Raw genomic sequence first — 2,837 nt, 5'->3', positions numbered from 1 at the left:
TTTTGCCATAGCACTAAAGAGGCCCGGGCCAACTTTCTAACAAGACAGATACTGTCTTTGACTCAAGAGAAAATGCCTCTGCCCACATGTGGCTGAACAAACTATTCACCAGTGAAGGGTAAGGCAGAGGGGGCAAATATCTAAACTAAGATAGGAAGGTTACGGGCCTGGGTGACTTCTCCAATGATGGGTAAGGAATTATGCTGATGTTTTCTGCCACCTAAGGCAGGTGTTTGTTTATATTACAAGAAAGGGGGACCTGTAGGGCCCTGCATGCACCCCTGAGGCTCCTTGAGCTAGCCTGAAGCTGTTGGCGGGAACTCCTTGCCCCAAGGCTTTTGTTGGTAGTCTTCCCATTTTGATGACACACACCTGGTGACAACACACAACAGGTAGGTAGGAGCTAAGCCTAACCTTCCTATAATTTTTCTATTGTGCTGTGAGTTAGTATTTAAGCCCATTCTTTCCCCACTATTATTATTGTTGTTGTCATTGTTGTTCGTCTCCTCTGTTATTGTTTCACGGGTTCTTTCCCTTCTTTTTAGTTTTATTTTTTCCTCCTTCACGTTTTCTCCCTGCACACCCTGCCAACGCCTGTGTCCCCCCTCACACACATAACCTGGCCCAAGTCAAGGAACAGAAAATAACAAGAAACAACTGAAAAGAAACATGCATATCATACATGTAACATAGGTGGAGCAAGTGCAAATATGTAACCCACATATATAACCCAACCGCCAATGTATCGACCACGTATTTATTTCCCCTCCAACCCCAACCACATCCTGGTAAAGCAAATATAAACATGTTATCCATATGAATTCATGTGTTTACTGCATGTCCTCATGTTAATTACATGAACCCATATGTAAACTCTGAGGGCTCCTATGTTTGCTGCAGCAGCTCAGATGTTGCCCACATGACTTCGCATGTTACTTACATGCTAAGTATGTGACACCAATGCAAACTACCCATTTACACATGCTAGCTACATGGGGTCTCACAGTAAGTACATGAAGCCATAATGTAAGTACATGATCATGTATGGTAAAGACATGAATACCATGTTGTGCACATGGGCTCACATGTTAACTACAAGGGATCACATGTCAAATACACAGGCTCACATGTTAACTACACGGGATCACATGCCATGTACACAGGTTCCAATGCACACTGCACTGGCTCACATGGAAACACCATGACTCCATATGTGAACTGCATGTAATGGAGGCGGCGCCAGCCAGGATGTCATGTGTACACGCGACATACATTAGTGTTGTGGAGCTGGCGCATTAAGATCACAGAAGCCACAGGCACGACATGCGTGTAAAACAAACGACAAGCATGTAAATCACAGGGACTTCATTTATTCAGCTACATACATGTGTGCACACACGCCTGTTCACCAGAAGCGGTCCTCATGGCGCAGGAAGCTCATGGCGTCGCAGAAGCCATCATGGTACAGTGACTCCAGGCTTCCACTGGCCGGCTGAAGAGCGCTCGGGCCAGGTGGGCAACATTGGCCGTGGAGATCTAGGCGGGGCCGCAAATGAGTGTGGGTGGAGCCAGAAGTGTGTGTGGGCTGGGCCAGAAGTGAGTTTTGTGTGAGCATGCTGTGACAGGCGTGGCCACGGAAGCCCCACACGGCTCACCTCCACATCCTGTCCAGTCTCTTGCACGCAAGAGCCAAGACCTTGGCCAGGGTCTCGGGGCGAGATGCCATGGCGTCCACAGAATGGGGATATGGTGAGGGTGCGACCACCAGGGGGCAGGGGGAGGCTGCACGAGAGGGCGCCATCTGCCCAGGCCTGGGGAGATGGGGTGCCGGGGGACATGTGAGGAATCGCGACAATATACACGCGTGTTCGGGGTCACTTGTCATAGACACGCGTGACCACACCCAACCACCCCGCCCCTTACTGCCCCGCCCACCTGACCCTGGAACTCCACGTGCTTCAGCCTTGAGTAGATGGGGATGAAGCAGCTGGTGAGAAGGACCTGCACATGAGGGGAAACAGGACACGCATGAGGAGAAACATGAGACACACATGAGCAAAACGATACACGTATGTGCAAACATGCGACTCGCATGTGCAAACACAGATGAAACATACATGTAGGAAACACGGAACATGACACATTCTTACACTTGTGGCCCCGCCCCCTCACTTGTATGAGGTCTTCACGGGTCAGGAACTGGGTCACCAGGCAGTTCTGGAATGTATTCACTGCAGTCAAGGACACATAGAGTCGGCCCTGCACCAGGACGTGAGCATGGGCTGGGAGGATCTGGTCCAGGCCGTCCCTGATGGTACGGGGGAGGGGGGACACATGTGACCTGTGACCCCTGACATGGGATCCACATGCGTGACCCATGACATGTAACACGTACCGTGTGACCTGTGCCCCACCCCACCCCCTTACCCCCCCATGCACCTCAGCTGCTCCATGAGGTGGAAGCTGGGTGTGGCCACGCCCAGTGGTTGCTGCCTGGTATCCTCGGCCAGGCTGTGTGCAAAAGCCTGTGCAGGCCTGTGGGAAGGTTGGGAACCACACACGTGACCCCTGACATGTAACATGTCACAAGTAACATGTCACATTTGTCCTGCCCACACTCACCTCCAGCTGCTCAGGGGAAGTCAGCAGCATGGCTGCCAACAGGGCCCCGCCCGACGCCCCTGCGTAGCCCCTGACATCACCCAGCAGCCCCGCCCCATGTGCCTACAGCCCGGCAGCCACACCCAGGTGGTAAATGCCCAGGAAGCCACAGGCCCTGAAAGACAGGTGCAAGGGCAGGGCCATCTGGGGCGGGGCGGAGCCTATGGGGCCTGTGG

The 2,837-nt window shown here is 52.5% G+C and overlaps 1 protein-coding gene across 1 annotated transcript; it reads right to left on the bottom strand.

Annotated features, from left to right (window-relative positions):
• Positions 1-1,437: 1,437 nt before the first annotated feature.
• LOC127214152 (patatin-like phospholipase domain-containing protein 4) lies at positions 1,438-2,308 on the bottom strand (the record flags this gene model as incomplete). The annotated part of the gene is made up of 4 exons (XM_051174539.1): positions 1,438-1,536; positions 1,656-1,811; positions 1,936-2,001; positions 2,173-2,308. Coding segments are annotated over 4 exons (457 nt in total), but the record flags the coding sequence as incomplete, so codon positions are not given.
• Between the last annotated feature and the right edge of the window lie 529 nt (positions 2,309-2,837).

This window comes from Phodopus roborovskii, unplaced genomic scaffold (assembly GCF_943737965.1).
Source record: "Phodopus roborovskii unplaced genomic scaffold, PHOROB, whole genome shotgun sequence".
NCBI lineage: Eukaryota > Metazoa > Chordata > Mammalia > Rodentia > Cricetidae > Phodopus > Phodopus roborovskii.
The sequence above is the reverse complement of the archived record's forward strand: the minus strand, read 5'-3'. Positions and strand labels throughout refer to the sequence as shown.